A 27,027-nucleotide genomic window follows, 5' to 3' on the forward strand; every position below is an offset into this window, starting at 1 on the left:
TCATCATTATTTTAACGTGTGTAATGTTCACAGCTCCCACGAAACTGATGAAAAGGCAGAATTTGCAAAGTAAACAGCAAGCCTCGACCCAAATCAACGGGACCTGAGCAGCACAGCTCCCCTCAGAGTTTTGAGGTAGAACACAGGAGTCCATCATGTTTTGTGAACCTGCTGAAACACAGAAAACTAATCCCTCTGGGAAACACAGGCCCTGGATAATATGCCTTTTTTTTTTTTTTTTTTTTTCTTTCGCCCTGGAGTGGAGCTCAGTTTTCCTGTTTATGAGCCCACACGCCGAAAAAACTGAAAGCCTGTCCCCTTGAGGTCAGCATAATTACCCCCGCCACATTTCTACCACTAGCTTTCCATTAAGGTCGTGACTCACCATGCTCAGCTCGCTCTGGCCTAGACTGTGCTAGCAGCTGAGAGCTAATTGCTACACTCAGGATGACAAGCATGGTAGGTAGAGGGTGTTTTTTTTTTTTTTCTTTTTTTTTTCCACCTTTTAGCTGACTCACGAGCTAACTAGGTAGCCCGCCACTGCTAACTGCTTCTCACAAGTGGAACTTTTGGATGTTGAAAGAGGACATTTTGCATCGAGAGGACAGACTGTTGCAATCTTTTTTGATTATATGTGAAGTTGTTTTTTGGTGCTTTTTCTGTTTTGACATAAAATACACAAACAGAACAATGTCTGAGATATGTAGGTCATATTAAATTTAAGGCACATAATGAAATTCTGATGCAAATTTGCTGCTAGTGTGAGGAGAGTCTTTGCCAAGTGGTGTGATGCTTAAAGCTTCATATTTCATACGCTGCTTAGGGCCGAACATGTGCTGAACTTGCACTATGTTCTGTGCAGCCGCCATTCATTTTAACTGTATCAGATAAAAAACAAAAAAAAAAACACCAAAACCCCATTGGCTGTCGTATTTTTGAACCAGCCTCAAATCATCTTCGAAACTGCAGTGCGCCTAACCATGATTTAGATGTCCTCTCATATTAGCGCGATCGGTAAAAAACAGAAATCACTGACTTTTTTCCCCATTTTTTTTTTATTTTAGGAGGGATTTAATCGAAATTGTATTTTGACAAATAACCATTTAATGGTGTAAAACAGGCTATTGTGCGAGTGTGCCTGGGAGTGTGCGATAAGAGTAACAGTGGAGGAGAAGCAATGACACTTCTTTTTCTAAAGACTAGAGAGAGAGAGAGAGAGAGCGAGGGATGGGGGGAGATGGTGTGTGTGTGAGAGAGAAAGAATTTAGAGGAATAATAAACAATAAAAAAAAAACACATTTTTTTTTTTAAACTGTTTTAACCCCTCGCTCACACACTCAGTAGCTCAGTAAGCCCTACCATTTTCTGCACACCCACCACCCCTTCATCCTGTGTTTGTCTTATCAAATAATACTGTTTTCGTCTTGTCTGTGGCTGGGAAGACCGACGCACACGCACACACAAGCTTCACACATGCTGCATGGTTGATGTCGCGTTTGCAAGAGCCACACAGTGTGTGTGTGTGTGTGTGTGTGTGTGTGTGTGTGTGTGTGTGTGTGTGTGTGTGTGTGTGTGTGCTGAGAAAATGAGCTGAGAATGTCATATTGTTTTATCGGTTGCTAGCAGTGTTGCATGTGTGCACCATAGCAGAGCAGCTAATGCTAATCCTTCCGGGTCTTCCAGAGTGTTTTGTATAAGCTCAGAGTGCCATGCTGAAGAAAACAGCACACACACACACACACACACAAAAAAGGGACTTTGTGCTGTAATTGGGTGTTTTTTCAGGCGTAAATGAATTACATAGACAAAGATATGAGTTGTAGCTAGCAGAGGTGATTGTTAGCATTATGTTTCAAGGGTAATATGAAAGGCTGATGAGAAAATCCTTTTGTTTGCAGATCTTGTGGATTTCAGAGCATATTTCGGAGGTGTTTTTTGAGTTAGGCGTCGTTTCAAGCTTCATTTCAGTAGTGCTGTGTGTGTGTGTGTGTGTGTGTGTGTGTGTGTGTGGCAGGATGCCAGCAGCATCATTCTTATTAGCAGAGTGGATGAGTCACGCTGCCTCTCTCCTCTCCACATCATCCTGCTGTTGTTCCACTTATAGATGAGGTCAGGGGTCAGATGTGCTCTAAGGACACTGGTCTGTGGTGTCCGCATTCGTGTGTGTGTGTGTGTGTGTGTGTGTGTGCGTGCGCCCGCCCGAGACGGACAAAACAGGCTTCCAGTAAACACGACCACCAGCTGCTGTACGAGAAGCTGTTGCCTGCACGTGCCTCCGCATGCATGTAAGCCTGCGTACGCATGCAAGATGAACGAGGGAGCATGACACGCAGGGACACTTTATTTATGGGCTGGAGCGCTGGCTGCTCAAATGGGCAGAGAGAGGTAGAGACCCGGGGAGAGGGGATGTGTGCAGAGGGGAAGGGAGAGTGCAAGCCGCATTTGATAATTGGCTAAGAGATCGTCACCAGAATGAAATTATGCTAGTTAATCTCTCCTCAATTAATTATCTCAGGAGCAGGCCACAGTACATTCATTATTCCGGAAGGAGTATTGACCCTGCTGGAAGAGAAAAGCAGCCATATCATACCCATAATGCCTACCTGTGGTGTGATTTTAATGCTAGCTAGTGTACGAGCAGCTTCTAATGAAGGAGAGGGAAGCCATGTAGCTACATGTAGCCCGGAAAACGTCTCCTGCAAGCACTGGATGGCCTTCATGTGTATTTCCTACGCTGAGTCTTTGTTCCACACAGAGGTCGGGCATCTCGAAAAAGCGAGGCAAAAGGAGGTGACAGCTCATTACGAAACTCAATCAGGGCCTCTGTATCTTTTCTCTCACTCACTCGCTCAACCTCTCCTTTCCGTTTCTTTTTTTTTTTCCCCTCTTCGTTTCGCGCCCGTCCTGCACCTCTCCAGGCGTGGCGGGGGGTTCCAGATTATTCCCTCAGTTGCCCTTGCCAGGCAGTAAATACTTCAAGAAGCTCAGAGAATAGATCACCTGCTGCCACTTTCAACAGCATTCCTCCGGCTGGCCTGGAAGCAGCACTGCTTCGGCGAGAAAGGTTACGAGGAAAGAATGCGGCGAGAAGCGCGGGTCAAGTGGGAGAATTCTCATTTCTGGTGTGTACGACAGTAATTAAGAGGGACAGAAAACACGTTGTTTTCTGTGTCTTCGATCAAAATTGGCCTCCTGCTGACAAGATCTCTGGGTTACATATTTGAGGTTCGGATTTAACTTAACCGTGCTGCTGGAAAAATAAAAAAAAGAAACTCCCCCGCTGACGTTAATGCCATCAATTAATGCCGTCGCTGGCGGTGCACGCCATGACTTGCGTTTTAAAAGGTCACTGCTCCCCGGGACTCCCCCTTTGTTCTCATTTTCCCCTGCACCACTGCGTCGCTTTCTCTCATCCATCCCTCCTTAATTGTCTGGCAAACATCTCAGCAAGAGAAAGACAAATATCGCTTTTTCCTGTGGATACTGTTCTGTCTGAACTCGCCGTCACGGCGTTAATAATTCAGCACCTATTCTTTCTCTTGTTGCTCCTTTCTCTCAGGAATGCTTCCTCCCTCACCTTACTTTCTCCTCTCAGGCCCCTCTTTCTTCTTCTTCTTCTTCTCTCTTTTTCTTCATTTCCTTCCTTTTCCTTCCCCACAGCCACCTCGAGTTGTGCGAGTTCAGTGTCTGTCTGTCTTTGATGCTGAGGACCTCTCAGCTGCGAGGCGATGCCACAGGGGCCCTGCAAAGCGAGACAGCCAAACACGGGGAGCCTCGATCTTACACCGTAATTAGTCGGCAAGTTTCACCTAATTAAGTGGGACCCTATTAGAGGCGAGAATGGGTAGAACGGGAGAGACAAGAAAGACGGCTGCAGAAAAAGTGCGGAGATAACGCTCGCTCGCTTGCTTTGGTGTTGTTTTTAGTTTGAGCTTCATTCCTATCGCCGTCTCCTCTTTGCTGCTGCCTCCTTGTATCACTTCTCATTTGTCTCCTTTCTTTTCTCCTCTCCTATTTTGTCAGGAGCGCTTCCAACAGCTGGTTTTTCAGGATAAATATTTCATTTTCCCTCCCTCAGCCGTGCGGAGTAATCTGTACGACAGCCGGCAACGTGCGCTCTCATCTTCACGCTGATTGCTCTGCCGTGCGAAATAGATCTGTCCGTACAGGAAGGCCTTTGATGAGGGGGTGCGAGGCAATCACGAGCCCATTGCCGAGCCAGACTCGCTGTTCTCACACAGGCGCCCTCTCGCGCCTTTTTCTTCCCGAGCCCGGAAAAACCCTTCTTTTCCCTTGTCTCGATCCAGAAGATGTTCCATTCTGGCTTCAAATTGGAAGCATGTGCACGGGTGTGAATGCAGTTTGGAGGTTAAAGTGTGTTGGGTTTTTTTTTTTTTTTTAAGTTTTCTTAATGTAGTTAATGTGATGGAAGTCTTTTGGAGTTAGTGGAGCGGTGAGCACGTGCCCGCACAGAGGAGTTCGTTGTCGGAAGAATAATTTGAAACTTTAAAAAGGCTAAATCAAGCTCTTCGACTTGATAAGTTAATGTGCGAGAGCACATGGGAGCACATGGATTCATTTACAGCGCGGTACATCTCGTGTCATCAAAGTTCCCTTTATCATCACTCTTTCTCCTCCTGTGTTCCTCTTCTGTCCTCTCTCCCCCTCCTCTCTCCTCCTCCTCCTCCTGTCTTTGCTAATGTCCTCAATTCTTCCTCCTCTCCTCCTGTCTCCCCTGCTCTCCTCTCCTCTCCACTGCTCTCTTTGGCAGTGTGTTTGGCCTGTGACGGCCCAGAGGCAGCCATGCTGTCTTCTCCACTCAATCTGCTGTTTCCCTTCTCCCAGGCCCTGACCCTGCTATACTCAGCACACACACTCTCCCTCCTTGACTCTCTCCTTCTCCTTTATTCTCTTTCTAGTCATCCCTCCCCTCTCTTCTTCATCCTCTCCCTCATGCCCTCCTCCTCCCTCTCCGCTCTGACCCCTATCTGCCGTCCGGCCGCCTGCAATGTCTGTCAAAGACACAGCGCGGTCTCACAAAAATACATGCGGGCACATCACCTCTGTTTTGTCCTCGTCCCTCCCAGCCTTTCTTTTTTTTCCCATCTCCCTCCTTCCATCCCCTCCTCCCAGTGCCTCAGCTGTTCGGGTCGAATCTGCCGGCCGGAAAAAAGAGGGCAAAAGGTTGCGGCGCTTCAGTCCGTATAGCAGTGTTTCGCAGCGAAATACAGAGCAAGGAAGGAGAGGGAAGAAGAGATGGTGCGGGGGACGAGGCGGCTCAGAAGTGAAAGCATCGGTGACGTAGATGAACGCGGACTGGCAAGTGGACTTTGCTGACACGCGGCTGTGAAAACACAGTGTACAGTACTACGACATAAACAAACACACTGATCCGTAATTGCCCAGAAATGCCCACGCAACAGACATTAGTGCACATATGCCCAGAAGTGATGACAGTCTAACCCTTTCCCGACCACTGCAGCATCTTAGCGAGCGCTAAAGACGCCGCATCAAATCGCTACTGTAGCCCAGCAGCGGAGGGTCTTTGAAATATCCCACAGTGTAAGCTAGTCAGCTGATAGGGTGGCTGACTAAAGCCAGCTAAGAAAAGCCAGAGCTCAACCAGTGCAGCCACTGGCCCACTTTCAGCCTCGCACAAATGAAGAAAGTCTTCACTGCAGACAGTGCGAGGCGCAAATATCTTGGGGCGCCGCTGCACGGCGGCGTCTCGCTGGGCGATCATCAGTTCAGCAGCATGCGACTTTTGTCCATATGGAATTACATCTCGGGGAAAGCGGCCGCTCTTCCGTTCTGCCCGCCGCTCCCCTGATCCACCTCTCCCTCACTCTTCCGGAAGCCTCTTTTGAGTAAACGTAAAAGAGGGCTAATGGCTTGCGTTGTGGGCCATTATGAACAGAGCTGCCCCCGCCCTTCCCCGCTTGGCTGAGAGCTCTTCTCTCTCAGCGACGGAGATGGCGGGGCCCCCGCCTGTGGCACCCAGACTGCGCCTGGCTCCGGATCCCCGAACAAGGCCCGAGCCCTCGGGGACGTAACCTGGGATGGAGGGCCTCCGTGTTGAGCTCTCAGTGTCGCAGGGAGGCTTTTGAACACAGCAGAGTGACCCACTTGTATTGTGTTGTGCTGTGGCTGATAGTGTGGGCTTGCGGGATGTTTGTGAATATGTAACAAAAGCCTGCTACAGTGCTGCGTGTGCTCTCAGGGCTTTTCTTTGAAGATATTTTCTACATCCTGATTTCTGAATTGGGTCTTGAAAGGGCCCATGGATATGTTTGGAAGCAATGTTGCGTGTCTTCTCTGCAGAAATACTTAAAACAATTACAATTGATTTTTTTTTTCTCTCTCAGCCATAATGTTATGCGTTTGCTTTCATTCTGCCCACTTACATTTATAGTAAAGTTTGAATCAAACATGCCAGCAAGCTCGAACGAATAAATAAATAATAATCTGACGCACTTTGAGGGGACATTAAAATTAATTTAGCTTTTCTCTCAGCTACTCATAAGCCAACAGGTTCAAGTACGAGTTCAGGCTGAAGCCGACTTTAGCGTACTGATTTGTCCAGAGCTACAGGACAGATGGATTTAAGTGGTTTTAAAGTACTCATATTGATGGCCCAACCTCAGGGGGAGGTGACAGTTTTGAAGGAGGAAGGAGGAAAAAAAAAAACAGCATTTTTTCTTTGATATAGCAGCCCAATTCATTAGCACAGTGGGAAACGTCTTCATTTTGAGCAAGCCTGCAGAGTCAATGGACCATGGCTAGGAAATAATCAGCCTCCTTTCAGCGTGCACAACACACAAGAGCGCCGGCTAACTACCTCAGCGACTTGCCGCGCAGGCAGCGGAGATGTGATGCCGAAGGTTGGCTGCTCACCCGCGAGAGCCGGGGAAAGCAAGAGGTCCCCCCCCCTCCGCCAACCCCCGCCGATTTTTTTTTTTTTGGCCTGAACGCGACCGGGACGAGCGGGCGAGCGGGGCAGCGAGGCCTCGCGAGAGCCGCTGTGCATTGTGGGAGGCCTGATGGCTCAATCGTAGGTGAAAATGAGTGAGACAATCAGTACCCGGTATCCGCTTGTCTCTTTGACGGCTGTGTTTGTCAAGCCGAGCCGGAGAAAAGGAGGGGGGAGGGCCTGTTCTCCCATGCCGCCACATAGCCACTGTTATCATCTTCACCACATCAGCTGGCATGTTAACCATTTGTGATGCATCCCTCGATTTATTTTCTGCCCTCTCTTCTCATTTATTTAGCGATTTACATTTCATTAAACAGGAGTGCTCAGTTGTTTGGGCTTGCTAATGACAAAAAAAAAGTTATTTGATTTTTCTATCAAGTGGCAGTTGCTCCCCGAGGGATTGGCTATATGTTGACTGGCAATCATCAGTCCGTGCTATGCAAAGTTAATTTGTGACATTCTAATAGGTGTTTGGTAGTAATAAGGTGTCTGGCAGCGCAGGAATGGCACTCTGAAACTAAAGCCGAATGCTTTGCTGAAAGGCATTCGTAGTGAAACAAGCGATTCATTCGTTGATTAAAAACTCCACTCAGCAGGACTACAGAGGACTGTCATTCTGTTTTACCTATCTCCTCTCTCTTCGCTGTCCTTGTCTCGGCTGCATCGTGTCCTCAGTCATGTGTCTGCTCTGCATAAACACTGTTGTGGTGCTGTTGTGTCTTTTAGTCACAGTTTCAATGCTGCTCAAGGGTTCTCAGTCTATATAAATACACTATTGCATAAGTGCAACAACCTAAAGAGTGATTTCTGTTCTATTTTTTTCTTTTACAGGAGAAAAAGAGCATTAAAAGTAAGCCATGGTCCACACTCTTGTTTTTCTTTTCTTTTTAATATGGGCAAAGGCATGCTTGGCTTGGTTTGCACTCACCCTCGCTTTTGCTTGATTTTGGTTTTCCATACTTCGCATCAGGTCATGAATAAATTACATCTAACATAGCATCTCTGTAACATTGGCACTCGTATTAATTCTGGCACTGTGTAATGTCTAAGCATTTGGTCAGGGCTTTGGAGTAGACTCCGTCCTCCCTCCCCGCCTTACAGTTTTTGTCTTATATTGAGCCAGCTACTCAGCTTTGGTTTTGCTGTATTTGGGATAATTATCCTTCACATATTGCACTGGAATAAACTCTTGCACTGTGTGACTGTAGTCACTGACAGTACGGTTTCTGTCCAACCTGTTGTCCTGCTGTAGCATTGTAAGCACATAATTTGCTTTCCACAATAATAGACGTAGTTAATCTGAGGCCAGCTCCTAGCTAGGTAATTGGTTAAGACCCCTATTAGTGGATTTAAGAGGATATCAGGGCGCTTTAGCCACACAAAGCTATTAAGCTACTTAGATCAGAATGTGATTGCCGTCTGTCAATCACCAGATAAGAAAATAGGGTGTTGTTGGTGCTCCCATCTCGCAAACATACTCACCCACACACATCACAGACGCGCACACAGAGCAGGCCTAATTGTGCGTCTTAAATTTTAGATCAAGGCAAACTGAAAAACACAAACTGACCTCCCTCCCCCCTCCATCGCTGCCCCCCCCCCCCCCTCCCTCCCCTTCCCCTCTCAGCACAAACACGTTTTGAAGCATGACATTATTTCAACTCTGATTCACGCCACTGTTTTTTAGTTTGAGGCTGTTGTCGTAGCCAGTGGAGTCTTCCTTTCATTGTTGTTTTCTGTTTCTGTCATGTGGGTATGGGTTCTGCATGAAAACATGCAATTTTATCCGTACAAGCTTAATTCTGTTCACCAGTGATACAATTCTGATCTTATATCAGCTGTGACAACAGGTGCCTGGTGACCATCCTGACCAGTTTTTTGTTGTTTTTCACCTTCTCCATTAACATTCAGATGCGGTGATGAGCTCATGAGGGAGAAAACACAGATTCACGCATCTAATTAAGGAATTCATGATAGCCGAGTCATGTGACACACACCAAACACTGAGAGCTAGGAAATTTCCGTAGCCAGAAAATAGAGTTTACCATGAAATGCCCCACTTTGTGAAACAAACAGCATCATTTACTTCTGTCTTTCTCCTTCTGCTTCCTCTAGACGCCCGGCCCTTGCCTGACGTAGCCATGACTGGCAAGTGCACCAGGGAATGCGACGAGTACGGCCACTCGGACTCCTGCTGGATGCCTGTGCGCACGTCGCCTGAGCGACGGCCATCCAAGTCAACCACCACCCCACAACAACCAAAGCTTTCCACTTTCATGAGCGGCAACGGCAGCGGCAGCAGCAGCGCAGAGCAGCCCGGCAGCCAAGAGACCCTCGCCATGGCCGCCATGGCCAACGGAGACCCCACCGCCGCTCACATGATGGGCGACCGCAATCGCAACCTGCTCAACAAGAAGTTGGCTTCCTCCTCCTCCTCCTACGAGGCCTTTGGCTCGCCTTCCTACGGCTCGCCGGGAAGCGGGGAGGAGGCGCTGGGCCACCCCACTGAGGAGATCCCTCTGGCACCTACTGGGGAGTACAAGCCCACATCCTGTGGTACTCTGACGCGACGGGAGGTGTACCTGTGAGCTGGGAGGGTTTTTGAGGCAGCTGCTGTGCCACAACACATGGCATTAAACACTACAACACTGAGCGTAGTTGCTTACCCACCACCGTTACAGCTCTAGAAGCTTTTAGCCACCCTTGTTCTACGCAAGATAGGACTAAACTTTCTCCAAAGACTTTTACAACAGCTCCTTAGTGAAAAGTGAAAAGTGGATATATAAACATAGTACCATTTTTAAAGTGCTACATCCGGCCATGACCTGGAAGAAAGGAGGAGGAGGAAAAACTGTTGAGGGCAGTGATGGGACTTGGGATGAGGCTGTTCTACTGGCGAGTCGGGCTCTTGGGACATGATCTGCTGCCTGACAGTCAATCTGTACAATAATCAACTCATTTTACATATACAGTACGTGCATGCATTACCCCCCCCCCGCCCCCCCGTCCGGTCCCCTATGAAGGCCCCATTCCCTGAAGATGACACTGTACAAAAAGAGACCATTCCTTTTTCTGTTTCTGTTTTTTCTAGAGACAAAGTTGTACATGTGGACTATTTTGACTTCAAAGTGTGTCTGCTTATGCCTTTTTTTTTTTTTTTTTTTTTTTCATTTCCGAACAATGTGCAACACTCCGGCCATGATGTTCAGTGGCTGCAACGAAACTTTGGACGTAATGGTCTCTGTCATACTGAGCTGTCCGTGGATTCCGTCATCTTGACTGTTTGTTGATAAAAGTTGCTCAAAGCAGACCAAAACTTGTCCGTATTCAAATTCTATAAAGGACGGGAAAGACTAAGCTTTAAATACTCAGCCCAGAAAACAATATTTGTCTCAGTCCTCCCTTGAACGGGAGATTCTCGGACAGAAATAGGAGCCGATGGAATTTGCTGCAACAACACCTTGCTTCAGACTACAACGCCACTGGTACACTATGATGAACATATGATGGCTGATTCTAACCTACCAGTGCGTACGCTCTTCACAGGTGAAAATTCACTCATTGTACATAAACATTGGACCACAGCAACACCGCTAACTGCTCTCATTCCCTTTTGTCTTGCTACCTTTCCTCAGTCTCTCGTTCTTTGTCTTTGATTGGCGAGGTTGAGACCAGTGCCCTCTTACGAAAATGCAAAATCAGAGCCATGACATATCACCGCGTTGGCTGGAAAAGCATGCAGCGTACATGGTCGTGCATATTCGGATCACCTGAGTGGGATGCTACTGTTTATATCAAGTTGTGATACGTGCCCTGTTTTTCTCTATCACACACGCAGACACACACATACGCAGATTCTTTTAACTGAGGCCAGTGGCGCTGCTGTACTGACTGAAAATCCTGGGAAAGCACAGTGTGTGGCATGCCGAGATTAAAATTATGGAGGCGCAGTTGAAATTGTATGTGTGTATGGGCCAGATATGCAGTATATCGTGTGTGTGTTTTGGCTATATTTAGTGTATACTGTAGATGTACACCGATAATAGGCTTAGGAGGGTGTTAATGTGGCCAAGCTGGTCCTAAAACAGCTGCAAGGACAGCTTTTTACTGTTAATTCGTTTCTTTTTTTTTTTGTTGTGTGATAGACTGAGCAATAAATATCATAATGTACACGTGACCAACAAGCATCAACTTCTTTTTCACTTCTTCTCAAGCCTTCAAGGTGACATTAACCCACACGTGGCCGTCCAACAGTCCTTTTAGCACTTGTAGATGTTGCTTTCCATAGTACATGGTGATGGCGTCTTTGAGCACGAATGTAAGAATCAGCTCAATGGAGAACAATCAAAAAGCAACGTCTGTACGGGCAGATACCAGGAAGTGGTTTTTTTTTGTTTTTTTTTTTTGGATTCCGGGCTGAGACAAAATGGTGTCAAAGTGAAACCAAAGCTTCGCAAACAGGATGAAGCATTCCCCCATCACACACACAAAAATAGCTTTCTGGGAGAACTTTGCTTTAAGTACACATTACATGAAGACGTTTTTTAAATGAAGGATTGAGATTGAACGATAAGAATGTGATGTCTCAACTAAAACATCCATTACATCCTTAGAGCTGACGCTTAACGACCACTTACACACAGACACATGACAATGTTGAGATGTTGTGCCTCCTTGTCTACAGTGATGTTTGTTTTTCGCAGCTACAGAGGCGCAAAATCTCATGACTGTAATAAAGCAAAAGAATATCAGATGCAATGGAACTTTTTGTATGTTAGCAAAACCCCTTTGGTTTGACCGGAGCTGCTTTTTTTTTGCATTCCGGCAATCTATAGTCTGTAAGTACTACTCGTTGTTCGAAGGAAAGTGCTCCTATACTTATCAACTGTATACATAAATATTTACTTTTTACTGCACGTTTAATGGGAACTTACTTCACTTACTGAGAAGGAAGAAGAAAAAAAAACTGTAAAACAAAATGTACAAAAAAAAATATTTTCCCTGTAAACATGGAAATTCACCTTGTTGCTTGCTTTTGTTATACCTAAAGTAACATGTAGTACAACTTAGTACATGAATTAAGACCATACTGTTTTTTTTTTTCTAATTTTTCATACTAAATCAAATATCACCGACGTCTCTTATATCACCACACAAACACAAAATCCTTCATGTTTCTTTTACATCGACTTTATACCATGAGATTTGCAAATTTTTACCTCCACCTTGTATTTTACTTTGTCATCCCATGCGTTGATTTCTTACACGATATCAGTCAAAAGCGTGGAAATGATCATGACAATGTACTACGTGTTTTACTTTTTTCTGGTGCCACTTTGTATATTTAGAGTGCTTCTGAAAAAAGAAAAAAAAAAAAAACATAAAAAATACTAGAGTGAATGCAAATATGCAATTGTGCCTTTTTATACCAATTGGTATGATTAAATGTTGGTTTGGAATGGTGCATAAACAATTACGTTGACATGCTTACAAAAGTAGATGGGGTGGCATTTAAGAACGGACTGAACTACATTTGCATATCTTAGATGAAATCCCATGATGTCAAAGGCTTCTTGGAGGACTACCAGTCAAATGTCAGTGAGCCTGTAAGACTAATACTCAAATGGCTATTGTTCACCGGGTTCAATTATATTGTTGAAATATCCATTTCCTAGCATAGTGCATTACTGAATGAGTACAGGTACATTCAAAAGTTGCTTGTTGGTAGTAATAATAATGATATAATGGATTTTTTTGTCGTGTTCCACTCATGTACATGTATGACATCAGAGGTCAAGTAACCTTCTTTGTGCATGAAACAAGCTCTAGGACTGAATATAGAAGCATAGAAAGATAGAGGGGTGGGAAAAGGGAAAAAAAAAAAAATGCTTGGAGACATTTGACTGCTGAGAGTTGAGGGAGCCTAGAGATAAAAATGCTAATGTGACGGTTTACCAGGAGGAGTGGAAGTGGCGGGGGGGGGGGAAAAGCTGCAAGAGAGAGTAGCTGACAGAACACACACCTCAGGATGTGCCGAGCAACACAACACTCACACATAAATTTACAGTATATGCATATCAGTAGGTGATGAAACCCTGACCTACAAATAAGAGCGGTGCGATGTTTGCTATGATATTGCAGGGTGATGCTTTGAATTTCTGGAGCAGATGAAATGAAAACAAAGACTCCTGAAAGATGAAAGAAACAATGCCAATGCACTGGCAGCTACATCGACTACAGCACACAACGGTTCATTTCTGATAGACTCTTTCTTTTTCTGATAATCACGAAGCTGAAATCGGATGACAGCAGGTGGTTTCATGGATTTCGGATTTTGTTTCTTAACATTTGACATGAAGTCCACAACGCCTGCACGTGCTGCCCCGAGGTGTGTGTTCGGTCCGCGCTCTCCCCTATTCATATAGCCTTCACAGTGTGTAATGAGATTTGTAATATTAACCATTACTATTTGTCCTGCGACTTGGATGTTGATATAGAATTTGAGGAACAAATTTATCATCGTTTAATATGAGTCACTATGCACGCAGCTTAGCTGAACATGGCAAAGTGTATTGAACGCAAGTCCACTTCTATTTATGAGATATTTTACATAATTTAATTTGCTTTTGTACAGGTTTGTGTAAATAAATTGCTTGTCATTTTTGTCTCTGCAGAAATGAAAATATAACATGGTAAAACTAATTCTGTCTTTGGTTTCATTTATTTTATGTGTGTGTTTGTTTATCGAGTAGAATATGTGAATTTCAGTCGCTAATTGCTGAAATGGTAACACCATAACGAATGCTCTTTTTAAAACAGCAACACAAACAGCTCTAATTATTTGCTTTTTAAAGTCACTGGTAGTAATTACCGCTCATCTTTTAACATTCATCTTACTGAAGTCAACATGAACTGCTTGTTATATTGTACATATGTAAACACTGTATTCCAGCCACTTGCATGCAGCATCAGTCTAAGTGTGACAACTGTCCTAATGTTTCATTTTGAAATGGACTTATCATATTTTATGTCAATCTTAACTCTCCATATAACTATTATAGTTGCATTAATTGATTTTGTCCAACTTGGAGGCTTAAAATCAGAGATTATGGCTTGACAAGCTAGGTTCGCTAGCGTGTTAGCAAACAGTTGCCTCCTTACACACATTGGGACATGGCGCAACATTAGCGTTCATTTAGACAAAGAGCAGCTTTAAGTTGCAAATCAATGTAAAAAAGTTGCAAAATGTTTTTGAGGACTCTGTGACAGATGTATATAGAGGTTTATATATAATTTCAAGAAGAATAATATACTTGCAGTAGATTAGTAGAGCTGTGTGTGTGTACGCACAACACACTTGCGTTCATGTGCCCTTGTTTCCATATGTGCATATATTCATACATTTTTGAGTGTGCGTTTCCTCTCCTGCCCGTATGCCTGGGTGATGTATGAGGTGATTACAGTCGAGGTGATTAGAGATCCATTCCACTCCTTTCCCTACGCTCTGATTAACAGCGCGCCGCAGCCTCTCCAACACCCTCAAACCACTAATGGAGTCTTAATAGAACACTACAATGCACTGTAAAATTACATCTCCAAAGTTCAATAATTTGGAGAAAGTTCTCCTCTGCGCTGTCACAGGAACATGAGGGGACGTACGGCCAGAACGCGACGCACGGCAGCGTTGTTCCACATCATTATTAACGGGAGAAAAACATTGTTTTTCCACAAGGCTGGGAAGTTTTGTTTATGTACGATTTCAATAGGAAATTCAAAAGTGTGACCACCCCGCCCCCCACCCACCCCCCCACCCCCTGCATGTTTGTCTTCAAAAGATGCCACTTCTAAGAAATACTAGGTTTGAATCATGTTGATATGCAAATGGCCTCGCTCATTTTCTTGTCCTCTCTGAAGCATTTTTGAAATCGCCTGGCATGGAATAATCAGCGGGTAGTATTAATTTTTCTGTTGTGAGAGGGGGAAATTAAGACAAATTAGAATGAATTTGAATGTAATTAATGTTTAGGCGATGCATACAAATGAATTGTTGTGAGATTGCTTTTTTTTTTTTAATAATGAATAAAACACTGACTGAGTAGTACGACAACCGTAAATAAGAGGCATTGTGCAAAAATGAGTAGGCGCACTGATATGACTGGATAGTCGGAGGCGTCAATAATACAGTTTATGTACCTTTCATTCCTATAAATACTCATTTGTTGGTACTAATTGTGAACCAGGTCAGGTTACCATCAGGTTAAAGTGGCTGCGATTGTGTGGGCGTGAGTGTTTTTCTGATTGTATCGCAACAAAGTGCTGCACAACAAGGTTCACAAGCACCTGATACTTTTTCATTGGCAGCAACAAACACCCTCTGGCAGCTATCACCAGCAATCATAGCTGACACTGCCCTGTTATCAACCATCTCCATGCAAAGCAGCAAACGAGGCTCCCACACATAAAACAGGCCCGGCCGTGCACTGACCTCCCACACAGGTTTCGCTGTGAGAACAGGAGCCCTAAAAGAGGCATAGGTGAAGCCCGGATAATCATCGCGCACTCACCTGAATCAAAGGTCCATTCTGCAGTGGTGTCGTGTTCAGCCAGCCCAGAGAAGATAGCGTGGGACAGACAGGCAGATAAAACTGCAGGCACAGGAGGAGGAGAAGGGGAAACACTGCAAAAAGTGAACTCGAAGGAAGATGATGTATTTTAAATCAAGGCAATACATCCTTTTTTTTTCTTTTTTTTTTGGTCTCACAAGTCCTTAATTATCTTTACTTCTCACCGAGATTTTATCATCAGAGTAACTTCATGCTTGAAACTTGAATATCCAGAATTATAAAGATGTTTGATTGACACTGATGAGTATAAACCACGTTGTCGGAATATCTTAGTATCCAGACACGTGTCCTTGTTTTTCTTTAGCTGCACTGCTTTTAAGATAACTGTGGGTGGGAGATTGGATATATTTTACTTGTTTTGAAAGTATTGGTAAGTGGAAAATGTCCCGTTCTGTTGGCAGATAATTTTGCTTACTTTAAGCAGTATTCCCCCCCCCCCCTTTTAGTGCTTTTCCTCCTTGTATTCGAGAGCTGAGTTTTTGCAGTGAACAGTCTTAGTATGCTATAGGGCGAGAAAGAGAATATCAGAAGGTACAATTCCCCAAGCTCAAATATGTAAAGCTAATTAATGAAATCATTGATCACTTCTTCCACATCAAACATGAGGTATGCCACTTCAATATAAATTCCATTCCCATTTATGCTCACTGGCGCAAAATAACGACTCAAAATCACATCAGTGAGGGGAATTCAACAATAAAACTTAGAGGAAGCTATTTGATATCCACAATTTATGACTTTTTTATTGTCTTTGAATTTTATTTTTCTAGCACAACTGCGGGAAACGGCATCCAAGGAATAGCAGTTAGGGCTTTGTTAAATTGATTTCTATTTCATATTTATTTTACGAATGCTGTGAGGAATTGAGGGCTAACTTTTTTATGTGTTGTGGATGGAACAAATAAACAAGTTCACGAGGAAACTCCTGCAATAACTTAGATTTAATTGTGATCACATAAATTCTATCAGCGTTTATTTTGCCGGCCATCACACCCCCGAGGATAATGTCATTACAGTTAATTTCATTGCTTCCACAGCGGAGATGGACGCACACACACACACACACACACACACACACACACACACACACACACGCAGGAAGTGCAACCACGGCATCGCCCCATGATCACACTTAATCCGCTAAAGTCAGTGTTTCTGATGGAAATCTTTTCATTCAGGGGATTTTGTTGCAGCTGCTTTGTGCTGTTGTAATTTCACCTATTGGACATATTTTTGGGGGACTTTTATTGCTTACAGAGGCAGAGAGAGCTGATAAAGAAAAGGTTTAAAGTTTCCAGGCTGGATGGGAAACTGTAAAACAGATAGAAAAGCTGTAATTTTTACATTTTATGTCTTTTTGGGGTGATTTTACCTGAAAAATCATTGCCATAGAACCATAAAAAATATCTTAAAATGCTGATACTGCACTCTGCCTTTCAATAATCTTCATTGAATACACAGAGAAACAGCTTTCCTATCCATTTTAACTAATTTGTTCAGGAAAATCATCTTTAGTTTGATTATGCAAAGTCCCAAACTTATAGCAATCATGTCTGAGTACTATTATTATTCACTTAGAAATCAAAATAATAGCCTACATTAATTTTCGATTTCATGCATTGAAGTATGTGATTGAAAGGGAGCTTAATCACCAAATGAAAATTTAGTAGTCAAAAAATGAGCTAGCAGCCACTGAGATCAGCAAGGCTAGCTAGCGTTAGCTTTTGAGTTTAGCTATTTTGCTGTTAATCGATTTCTCCATCATAAACTGTTTAAGCTGCTCTCTTGTTTAATTGTGTGGACTGACACACTGACTAACCAGTTCATTAAAGTGTCAGTTCATTAAAATCTATTAGATTTCCCAGATAACTGGGAGAGAGTCAGTAACTGAGTTTAGCTTTTGTGTTAGCTAAGGCTAGCTGCGACTACCTCACCAGCCAGCTCTTCCTTGATAAAGCCCATTTACTTTAACTGCACATACTGTTTTTTTAGGTCTGTTTTGTGGTTACTGAAAATTTAAAAAGTTGTTTTCACTATAATTACACATTTCTATGGTACAAAAACAGACGTCAAAACGTTAGAAACAGGATAGCCTATAACTCAATTTTGACCAAATATGAAGTTAGTTGCCTTTGCAGGGTAGAATTGTTTTTCCTCATTTATCTTGATCAATATTTTAACTGCTACATTTTGCAGCACGACCATATCTCAGCAGCTTTTTAAGTTCCATCCACTGTTTTTACTCCGTCCGGTTTTGCACATGACGAACCATCATCAGCTGCAAACCGGGACACAGCGGAGGCAGGATCTGGACTGGCAGAGAGGAGGTGTGAGTGATATCTTTCCAGTGTGCACAGGTCACTAGTTATTACCCACAACACTCCCCGTGACCCCTGCTGTCACATGATAGATTTCCCACAATGACCTTCAGCCATGACAGAGCCTTTCACGTGATCTCCCGTCAAAGATGAGTCGCGAGCGTTACTTGTTGTGAGGCCAAATTCTGCCGTAGAACAGGCAAATGCGCTCACACCCATTAATCACACATCAGTTGTGAGTTGAATGCACACAAATTTATATGTGCTAGATTTATGTGGCAGAAGCAATTTGACAAAAATCCATACAAGCCTTAGTAGTCGGAGCCGGGTAATGATTAATGAGAACTACTTACATAAGAGAAAGTGAGCGGGTGAGAAGAAAAGGGGAGACAGAGCTGGAGGAGGCAGAGAAATGACAAATAGATGGCAGTAGACTGTGGGGGAAAGGGATTGAGAAAAAGGTGACTACTTGATTGACTATCTGACACCCCCCGCCCCCTGATACCTCACATCCAGACTTTATGTTCTAAAAAGTAAGCCTCAACAAATGACAAATACATTTATTCACTGCAGCCAAGCTCCCACTCCGAAATTTGCTGTCTTGTGGAAGTTGTGGAAAAGAAAACTTATCCTTTGAAAGCCCAGATTCCCCAATTTACACCCAAAGACAAAAAACTTCTAAAAGTCTTGAATTTTTGTACTTTTTCATCTTTACACATGTTTAACTGTCACTGAAAGGAGGAGATTTTCACAAAAAGTGTCATACCTTCACCTTTGACGGGGCATTTGTGGCATAACATCCCTATTTTGAGGCCCTTTATCAAGACTTCTGGAGCATTATGTGATAATGAATGTGCTCAAAGTGACTGGCAGGTGTGCTGAAAGGGGAAAATATTGAGTGGGAAATGTGGCGAGCGCCAAAAAGAAATAAAGCCTTCTCAGACTGCTGGTGTTTTTGAACAGTTATTTTTCATAAAGCAGGATGTGAAAGCTTCACTGAAGGTCACTGCATTACGATGAGTAGAGTGTCTAATCTGAAGGGTCAAACCTGAACACAGCAGTGGTGAAGAGTGTTTCAATCATATATGATTAATTGACAGTCAAAAAGTTAATTATGCAGCTGCCAACATGCTGCAAGTATTCCTTTCATACACGCGCACACACACACACACACACACACACACACACACACACACACACACACACACACACACAAAAAAAAAAATACACCCTTGTAATGCCATTTCATCATCAAACGTTTTTATTTTTTGCGTGCACTTACTGCAGCGGCAGCATCTCATACCTAAATGACAAAATGACAGGAAAGGCAGATAACGGCTTCCAAAACGACATGACCAATGGTGATCGATGGAGATAACCAGTGATGGGCCTGTCCCACCTTCATTGTCACTTGGTCAATCCTGTGAAACAGTCGCCAATTGCTTCAGTTTAGTTAAACTGGATCTTCATCGTCTCATGGTTCATGCTGCGAAACGGTTGCCGATTGCTTTGGTTTCCTTAAACCGCACTTTGGCCTTACCGGACCTTTGTTGTGAAGTGGTTGACATTGGTTGCAGTCTACTTGGAACCAACACCACTTGGTAAGGGGTTAAGGAAAAAAATACTTTGGTAGGTTTTGTGGAAAGAAATGTGACTAAGTTTAAAAAAGTCAACGCTGACTTTTGGTTTCACAAGGCTAACTCGACTCGCTTATAGAAAAACAAACATTGCTCCACTGGGCAGCCAATGGCCAAATATTCAACTGGGTCACTTTAACTTTTCAGGTTACCACTGACTGACCTGAGACCTGTTTTGTTCTCTTTCTGCATTTAACATTCATGCTCTCCTGCTGATCAGCTGTACTTATATTGCTATCAGTTATGTGTACACACACAGAATGAGTCCCATCAGTACAGTCATGTATTGTACAAGAAGGCCACAAAGATTTCCATCCAAATTTATGCCAGTTTTCCAGAAAATCAGCAGAAGAAAATGCAAATTAACATGAATTTTCATCCACGACTATTATATTATAGGTTTTTGGCGTAAATGATGGTATTGACAGACTGTTCTAAGAAAGCAACAGTGAGTTTTGTACAATTAAACAGGAAAAATAGTACATATACCTTTTTAATGTACCATCTATAGGTCTCTAAAGGTGTTTTAATTATATATGGACATTTTTTCTTCTGCTCGGTCATGTGAGGAATCACACTTACTCTTCATTTGTATGAACAATCAGCACATGAAAAAGACCTTCAGTCAGACGACATTCATAATACATACTTACAATGCTCATACTCAATCAAGAACTGGTTGAGCTCATTAGTTTTGGGGAAAGGTTACCGCGGAGAATTTCTCATTTGTGGCAGCCATCCTGAGGAGGATCATCTTTGACATATGAATCATGGGTGTGATATCATGCAAAACTAGGCTGGGCGGTAATGTTTGGCTGCTTACACTTTGGTAGCGGGAGTGATATCTCATCTTTGCCCTTTTCCACGTCCGCGGCGCCGCATTCGTATTTAGGATTCACACATTGGCATTGCGTTCGGCCGCTGCTGTTCTCCTATGGAACTGTTTTGCTTTGCACCACAGCTAAACTTCACTACATTTAGCCTTGCCCAAAGTCTGACAGTGATTCAAGCTCCCCAGACTGACCCTACTGTCAAGCCGGTGAGACGATAGTCACTTTTTTTTTTCTTTTGTTTTGCCCCCCCCCTCCCCATTCCCCCTCTGTGGGCTTCACATGCATTTTCTCCACATGCTCCAATTTTTGCATTAAGCAAAGCCAGAGGGAGAGATGGAGTGAGAAAGAGGAGAGAAAAAAGAGGGAGAGAGAGGCGCGTGGAGGGAGAGTTGGTTCTGCTCCTCGCCTCATGCTGTTAACATGCACAGGGCACCAGCCATGAAAATGCAACGGATTTCCTTTTCTGAGAGAATGATCTCCGTGATCTCATTATTTCCCATGTGGATGGATGTATAATGTACGGAGCAGCTGTGTGTGTGAGGGCCCGAACACACACATGCAAGTGCCCTCTTGTGTGTCTTCAGAGCCCTCTAGCCCAATAATTAACCCTTTCTCTAGCTGTATCTGTTGTCTCTCTGCCTGCATCTCTCGACTGCTCTCTCAAAGAAACACTCGATCACGAATATCCTGGTTTGACTCAGCAGTGATTGCATTGACCTCACGGTGTAGGTGTGCATCAGCCTGTATGTGTGTGTGTGTTGAATCCCTGACTCACCCTGTGGCTCAAGGCCAGAGTGCAGCACAGCTATATTCCATTTTGACACTTTGATAGACACCGAGCCATTTCCATCCCACTGTGCCCCGCTAGCTCTGCCACTCTGCTGCACTTCTCATTACCGTTAGACCAAAGGAAATCACCAAGTAGGCATAAGGATCGTGAAAATGAGATGTGTAGCAGGAGTGCTTTTCCGGAAAGCTATACAGTATGTGCCCTTTTTTAATCACTAGTTAGCTGTATGTCAAACATCAACAAAACACCATGATGTCCTCCAGCAACACATATACAAAGCCAAAAGAAGCACTTCAATCATCGTGGAGGAAAACTACCTCACCATGAGGCCCATTTCGGGGGTGTTCTCGAGATTTCAATTTTATAAAATGATCTTCCTCAACAGATGGAGTTGGTCAGTCCTTAAAAGTGCACAGAAATAGAAATGTGAATATCTACAATTCTGTGAGAAATGGGCAAACCAAACATACTGAGGAAGATAGTCGGGTGCAATTGAAAAGCTGCAGAACTGCTACGAAATGGACTTTGTGGCGAGATTGTTTTGTCAAGTATTAACTTTGAATGTCAGCATCAGCAGAAGAAGAAGCCAACACTTATTTTTTGCCCTGCTAGAAGGGTCTTTTTTCCCCCTCATGTCCCCCGCTGTCTCCAAATAACTGCCTTAGTTAAGGAGTATGATGATGTGCAAAAAAACAAGCAAAAAAAATGATTAATACATTTTTTCAAAACAGCGGTTTAAAGCCATTCAGATTAGGTTTGATTTGACTTGCCCCGGGTTTGAGATATCCATGTTTAAAGTCTCTGCCTCCACCCGAGTACATTTGAGGTGAATGGGATTTAGTTTGTGGCACTTCAACAATGAAAATTCTGTTCCAGAAACAGTTTCCCTGTTACTCTGGATTATTCATGGCATACACAGTCAACGGTTTTTGTAGGAACTGGATCGGGACTATTACTTCTCTAGAAAGTCGTTCCAATGGGCTTTGGCTCCCCATTTCACCCCTGGCTCAAGACCATTCCATTCATCTCCATTATATTGGGAGACATATATGTATATATACATATATGTTATTTCGGTGACTCTTTAAGGACGTGTGCTTTCATACTTTCACAGTATTTTTTGGCTGATTAGACCTAATCATCAGTCCAATAATCCATGGAACAATATGACTGATTGCAGGGTAAGTTGTTTCTGCCCTAACAGGTTCTAACCGGGGAGTCACAGAGATGTCAATCAAGCTCAGTTCGTGGACGCCCGCGCTGTCCTGGGATGTCTAATTAGGCAGCAGACGAGAAAACACCTGTGTGGATGGACTATTAGAGACCCTAAGTGTGAAAAGCAAACTCAGTCATTCATCTTTCAGAAAAAGAAACAAAGAAAATTGCACTGATGAAAGGAAGTTTTTAAAAAAAACTACCTAAATTTCACTAGAAATGATTCCACAATGGCCTCAGCTGGGAATCAAATTATTTTTAACAACACATTTGGTCAAAACATCATTTTCATTCTGTCTGTATGCATTTCCATCAACAGTGCTGACTTTTTTTTTTATTCCACTTCAGTCCACATCAGTGACTTCATGCTCTTATGTACGGTATCTGACACAAACATGTGTACGTACATAAACAAATGCATTCACTCTAAACTATTCAACTATTGATCCCTCAGTGAGGCCTTAAACCAGCCACTGGTCCAACACGCTGCTGGCAATTTACATATCTTATTTGCATACCAAAGTAACACTGCCCATGGCACTTGCTCATGAATAATTCATCAGAGGTATATTTACATAAGGTACAGAGCCAAGCCTCAACCTGAAACCTTCACAGGCGCGGGAGCGACTTCAGGATGGGACTTTGTTTTGTGGATGACTTCTGCATCAAGCGCTCTGTCCGCTCGTCCCCCTGCACTAATTAATGAGCTAATTTCAGCCTCTGCCAAGATCAATGGATTTGGCCATCCATGCAGACTAATACAATTCACCAAATAAGGGTTGGGAGAAGAAACTGAGATCTGTAGGCTAATTCTCCAGGGAGAGTATCCTCTAGCTTGCTGCTTATTTTGCTTAGTGCACCCCTGCTACGGTCAGCACCAACAAACAAAACAGTCTTGTGATGTATAGAACATATCTGTTTATGCATTCATTATTCTGACAAGGACGGCACTTTGTCTTTGATGTTTTATGGTACATGGGGTTCCTTGTATGCGCATTTTCCATGCATGTCCATGCATAATTATCCCACATATCTGATTTTGCTAAGACAGTACAAAGTTGTGGGGAAAAGAAAATGTAATCAGTCAAGCATGTACACACGCATGCTTTATTTACTCATTTGCATAAATATAATGGCTCTATGAACAGAGTGGCTTTTTTTTTTTGTTGGAAGAATTTAGGTTAGAAGCTGCGCTCGAGAAGAATATTGGTAGTTGCATGTGTTACATCAAAGGATGCTCGTATGTGACGATTGCAGCTCAGCTGGTTGTTTTTGATTGATGCATCGGGGTTACAGCAGTTCTATGCATTAAACATGTGATGCTGTGTATGCAAGTTTTCTGCATTGTGAACTCCTATTGACTCGTATGACGTGGTAGTTCATTTTCAGGCGGACGTAAGAGGTCTCGAACGGAAACAACTGCATAGGTCGATTGCCGGTGGAACCCTGTGGTCCCTTTGGCCACCTTGTTTACTTCCTGCCTCTCCCTCCCACGCAGCACCCAGTGGGACATCAAGAGCAGAGGGGGGTAGGGAGCCACAGTGTGTGTCCCAGGTGAGGCTGTGTGTTTCTGGACCCTTTGCTAAGAACCTCTGCTGGCTGACTTCCTCCCACAAAGAGAAGTATGTATGTGTGTGCTGTGCAGGAGCAACAGTTAATTACCCAAAAGCACGTGCACGCACAAGTGCCCATGACGTGCATACAAATGAACTCTTGCACGTATGGTAATGAAACACACACATACAAATACACGCACACCATAAATCCGCATGGATTTGATGACACTAAGCAGCGGGGACCCCAGGGACCAGCCTGCCTTGACAAAACAAAGCAGATGTTTATGTGCACAATGTCACCCTAATGTCAGCACCCACGCTCCCATCCTTTATTAATCACACGATTCTACTACGCAGGCCTCCATTTCTGTTTTGATTTAACGTTTCTATCTCTGTGCTATTGGGGCATGTGTGATAAAATGTGTGATAAAACCACCTGTGTCACCGCTGGGATGTTCAGGATTTACGCTGTCAGGTTTCATCATCTAGTTCAAATGCCTGTTCATATAGCAGGGGGATCCGCTACTCCTGCGACAGCTGCTGCCAGTGTGCCCTTGAGCAAGACCTTTAACCCCCTTCTGCTGTGTGATTAGCAGGGGTATAAAACTGTGCTTGAATTTTCAGTGAGCGTATGGCCCTGACTGAATTTCAAGCGCAGCAGTGCTGAAAAACAAAAAGAATATGTAACTCAGTAAAGCTTTTCTGTGTAAATGACAAGTGTCTGACTATATAGAGCTTTCTAAATGATTCGGAGGAAGGATTGGGGGGAGCGTGGTATGCATGATTGGGTTGAGTGGGACTGCATTGACTTTAAGAACTGTGGCTGTTAATACCAAAGTGCTGTGGTAGCAGTGAAAATAGAGGAGGGAAATGTTTAATTCATGTGTCGATTTTGCAACTCAGAAAATCACCAGGCTCCTTCCAGTATGTGAAGTGTGACTGCCATATTACCAGGCAATACAAGTGCACGCTGTGTTTCCCTCACGCAGGGCGAAACCAATGGCCGCAGTGTGTTGCTCAAGCCTATTGCGAGAAGGAACGGTGATACCGCAAAATGATTTTGAGGGTTTATGGTCATTTTTTTTTAATATTTGTTTTTACAATATTTGCATCTTCATCTGCGGTGTGGTGAATGTTAGAGGAAGATTTAAAGCCAACATTAATTGCTAGTTTGAGATGCAGCACACACAAGATACAGGCCCAAAACAGACCCACGGACAACTATTTCAAAACGAACATGACGGCTGAGGAAGGGCATTTTTGTGTGGAGTTTGTATGTTCTGTGTGTTCTATGCACTTGCATGGGCTTCCTCTGCTGGCTCCGGTTTCCCTCACCATCAAAAAACATGTATATTGGGTTAATTCTTCTGTCAGTGCCCTTGACCAAGGCACTGGGTTCAAGCTGGAGTTGGTCCCTGGGCAACATTAGGGTTCATTTGCTCTGGTGTTTTTCGCCGCCTGGTGGATGTAAGTCAAATATTCGTTCTCTTTAAGCTCTGGTTGTGGTCTCTACCAACCCTTCAAGAAAATGCCTGGCTTTTAGGTTGTAAATGCTCCACTATGTTTACCCGATAGTCGCTAACTGTGCATGTTTGCCATTTGGTGCCAAGCAGGTAGCATTCAGTGGGTTTTTAGAGCTGTTGTGCTGAAAACAGCTGCCCGATATGGCCGAAAACAACACTATAAGAGCAATGAGAGTGAACCAAAAAAGTAAAGTTGCAGGTTGGGCAGCTGAACAATGAGCTGAAACTCTATAAAGCTCCATAAGGACGAGGAGCGCTGCAGATTCAGCTGATTATTCTTTGTAGGTCCATCAGTACGAGCAACCATTTTCACATTTCCACATTGCAATTTGATATCATAACTATTACCTATAGCAGCTTTAAAGCACTTGGTCAAGGTTAGGGTCAGATTGCGATTTTGATTGAATATTAAGAGTTAAAGCTGAGCTGTAAGATGAGAGAGGATGTGCTCATTGTCCCAATATTTAATCAAAACCAGCATTTTTCTCTAATCTGAAGCACTGTAGTGGGCTAAACCTAACCATGTGCAGGACTCAGGACGCAAACCTCGGTCCCCAGGGTCCAAGACTGATGTTTTGTTCCATCCAATCCAGTCTCTTTTCAATGATTTTGTGCTCAATGCAGGAATTTAATACTTTCCAGTGAACATAATTCAGGCAGCAGTTATGTTTCATCCAAATGTATGTGGTAAAGTCCTCCTGTAGTATACGAACATTATTTTTAGGACACAGGGTGGCGAATGTTCATGCTACAGAAATGTCCAAAGTGGATGTAATTCACAGTGATACCTTCCTGGTTTTGCTCAAGACAAAACTACGCCCTTCACTTGGCGTTGAACTCGTGACCCTCTGGACATCCTCATCGTCTGTCAGACGGCTGTCACCTCAGTGCACGGCCCCTGCATACAACTCGCGGTCCCTCAGTGTCATTTATTGAGTCCACCGACTTACTGCGGTGGCATTACTTCTGAGAGAGTAACTTGTTTATCCGAGGAAGTGATAGCAGCCCGTGTGATGCCTCCAACCTGGCACATGAGATTAGTGTCTGCTCTCACTGCTGCCACGCCAGTCAGTTCAACAGGAGACGGAGGGATGGCAGCCCACCCACGAACACACATGCAAACACCATTCAGACACACATGGAGCCGCCACTCCCCTCCAAGGAGCCACATGATGGCACAGGACTGGAGCGCTGGTGACAGCTTTTCCTTGGGAGTCAACATGAGGAACACAATGGAGTGTGTTTAGCCGGAGGGTTGAGGGGACAGACGCAGGGGGGAAGAGGCAGCGAGAAAGTTAGATGTGTTGTACACACAGTGCACACTGCAGATGTCTCCTCTCCCCATCTGCTGCGCTGTAAGAGAGGCAGAACTTTTTTCTTTCACACACCGTCAGTCAGGTTGTGTGTGAAGAAGCAGTTTGATGACTGATTCGGAGCACTGGTGTGTTTTTCGGGTATAAGAACATATTGCATGACAACCACAGTTTATGTTTACATGCTCCATTCACTTTTTGCATTGATAAACAATCTCTGTATCAAGACTGATTTTATTTTTATG

The 27,027-nt window shown here is 43.8% G+C and overlaps 1 protein-coding gene across 6 annotated transcripts in view; it reads left to right on the forward strand.

Annotated features, from left to right (window-relative positions):
* The window catches only part of pcdh7b (protocadherin 7b), a 109,423-nt gene extending 95,748 nt beyond the window's left edge, over nucleotides 1-13,675 (forward strand). For 3 of the 6 annotated variants that reach the window (XM_076724858.1, XM_076724860.1, XM_076724857.1), the window contains 2 exons: nucleotides 7,805-7,823; nucleotides 9,089-13,675. In XM_076724858.1, coding sequence (XP_076580973.1) covers nucleotides 7,805-7,821 — 17 coding nt within the window. In that variant the 3' untranslated portion in view covers nucleotides 7,822-7,823; nucleotides 9,089-13,675. The remainder of the gene's footprint in view (nucleotides 1-7,804; nucleotides 7,824-9,088) is intronic. The other 3 variants (XM_076724855.1, XM_076724856.1, XM_076724861.1) reach the window with 2 other exon arrangements.
* The last annotated feature ends 13,352 nt before the right edge of the window (nucleotides 13,676-27,027 follow it).

The sequence above is a fragment of the Chaetodon auriga genome, chromosome 24 (genome assembly GCF_051107435.1).
Source record: "Chaetodon auriga isolate fChaAug3 chromosome 24, fChaAug3.hap1, whole genome shotgun sequence".
NCBI classification, from domain to species: domain Eukaryota; kingdom Metazoa; phylum Chordata; class Actinopteri; order Chaetodontiformes; family Chaetodontidae; genus Chaetodon; species Chaetodon auriga.